Raw genomic sequence first — 2,511 nt, 5'->3', positions numbered from 1 at the left:
CCTAGCATATGTCCACAAGACCTATGAACCATAAATAGTAAGTGTCACGTGCAACGTAAACTGTCACGTGACCATGAAGCGCTGAAACCGTAACAGGAGACAAGGTCTGGCTGGAAGCCACCAATTTAAAAAGACCTTACAAATCAAACAAGCTAGCGCCGAAGCGAGAAGGACCCTTCAGGATTAAGGAGGTTCTGGGACCTCTCTCGTTCAAGTTATACCTTCCTGCGACATGGAAGATCCATCCGGTGTTCCACGCCGCATTGCTCACGTCATATCGGCAGATCAATACACATGGGGAAAGTTATTCAACACCGCCTCCGGATCTTATCGAAGGAGAGGAAGAATTTGAAATCGAGTCTATAATTGGACACTGACTACGGCGCAGCAAGAACGAATATTTGATAAAATGGGCTGGATATCCGCTCAGCGAAAGGTCGTGGGTAAAAGAGACAGAAATGGGCAATGCAGGAGAGCTGCTGAATGAGTATAAAAGGGAGCACAACTTGGCCTGAACCCTCAGTCCATGCCCCAATGCCCGTGCAACATCCTGAGTTTCTCGAATCTGCTATCACCACTTTCGCGCATCTTATCGAAGTTCTCGAAGACGTCGAATCCCACTCCTCCCACGATCATCGTTACCAGGTCTTCCAACAACTCGGAGTCTATCTCGCTATCAGAGGGGCTGGATTCGCCATCGAGGATCTTGCCGACTTCGACCATACCAACGTCGAGTTCAACACGACCCATCCAAGTCATGATGGACCATCTCATCCAGAGAGCAGACGACGTCCACGAAGTCCACCTCCTGCAAGGCCTCAGGTCAACTCGATGACAGCCATATCTAACTCCTCGCCCCAGTGGGCTAATCAGAATCCCCTACCCGTTTCCATTCCAAACGGACAAGCCGAAGGTAACGCTAGAGGACGACGTCGATATCGACCTAGACGGAACATGGGGAACGTTCATGAGAATGAACTACCCAATGTACCTAACGGAGGAACTCCACCTGCCCCAGCTAGAGCCAGATCGATGCCGGACTATCCTAACAGCCATCTACGCCGGCCTTCCAGTGGGAATGCTCCCACCATCGTACGCTCTAGATCATCCGCTACACTTTGACATCTTACCGGCAGCACTCTCATTCACTCTGGATGCATTCAGTGTCGTACACGGTACCGTATCAAGAACAATGACAATACCAGCAGAAGAACGTACGGGAATGGCGAACATCCACATCACAGACTGGTACGAAGAAGAAGAACGGCTGCTCGAAGGTATAAGTAGCGGTCCTCCTTTTCCCCTACTGGACCATTGCCTCCTCCTACTCGAGTGGGAACTCTACGAGGAAATCTATCCTTGGGACAAAGAGAACCGCCCCGCTCTACCACCTCCACCCATGTCGCTCAACATCCGTGTCACCACCACAGTCACTCACAGCGCATCAGAGCCAGGGCTCCTCATCGACAGTGACGGAGATGACATCCCGCTTCTAGGCAACATTAGCGACGAAGCACTGGCCGAGTCATGGAGGAGTGCACGTTGGGGAGACGATGAAGACGATACAGGTCGTTGGACGATGGGAGGATCTTGGACGACGGGGAGACCCTGGGGAGAAGACGATGAACAGGCAAGGAGTGCCGACGATGAACAACCCGGCTCCCCTCACCGTCCTGGCGCCACCTACCCCTACAACACTACACCCGAGGACGGATCACAACCTGCACCAGCTGACACTATCAAGGAGCAGATCAGGTACGCTCGAACGATCAAGTCGTCAAGCAATTCAGCGGCAGGACAGGTATCGCTCATCGCCCCAGACGTAGCATCACCCTACGATGTCTTCATCGCTACGCCACTAACATTCCTCATGGAACACGATGGTCATCGTCTCTACGTCCATCGGACGGGCACGGGCGACTTCGCCACCTTCCATGCCTTCGTCTTCACTTGGGACAACCAGAAGGTCGTATGGCACCTCTACTCGGAAGACTCGCCTCATCGCGTCTTCAGCCAGTTGGTTGCTCTGCTCTATCCGCCACCCATCCCAGGCATGCACGACTGGCATCCAACACCCAACCGGACATGCATCCTCAGCATTCGCTTCGCGGGCAAGGAAGAAGGTGTTGAACAGTACGAGGTCGAACTCTTCAGGACGTTCTCCGATCAAGTCCACTACGGAGACGCCAAGACTCCTCGTGAGTTCACACCAGTCATCTTCCAACCCCTCGTCACCATGATCGAGAAGCCTGGGTGGCTTACCGATGGGATCGAGGCACTGAAGGTGGTCCTTTACGAAGATGGGTCCGTCTCGCATTGGGCACCTACCGAGTTCAATCCTCAGCCTCAAGAGGATCTTGACGCGAGTTGGGAGGTCGTACCCCACACCACCATCCCAGTCTACGGCGATATGGGTGTCCGCGGAGGGCGATGATGGGTTAGTTTGGTGAGTGGTCGTCAAGGGTCTTGCCGGTTGGAAGGGGGAGCTTGTGTTACGGTTTCAGCGCTTCA

The 2,511-nt window shown here is 53.5% G+C and overlaps 1 protein-coding gene across 1 annotated transcript; it reads left to right on the top strand.

The window, feature by feature from the left end:
- Positions 1-534: 534 nt before the first annotated feature.
- Positions 535-2,434, top strand: LAESUDRAFT_758948 (uncharacterized protein; the record flags this gene model as incomplete). Its single annotated transcript, XM_040912521.1, has 2 exons — positions 535-913; positions 948-2,434. The coding sequence occupies 2 exons, from the start codon at positions 535-537 to the stop codon at positions 2,432-2,434; spliced, it is 1,866 nt and encodes a 621-aa protein (XP_040764511.1).
- Between the last annotated feature and the right edge of the window lie 77 nt (positions 2,435-2,511).

Source organism: Laetiporus sulphureus (genome assembly GCF_001632365.1).
Source record: "Laetiporus sulphureus 93-53 unplaced genomic scaffold LAESUscaffold_18, whole genome shotgun sequence".
In the NCBI taxonomy this organism is placed as follows: Eukaryota; Fungi; Basidiomycota; class Agaricomycetes; order Polyporales; family Laetiporaceae; genus Laetiporus; species Laetiporus sulphureus.
Note: the sequence above shows the minus strand (reverse complement) of the source record. Positions and strands in the feature narration are given on the sequence as shown.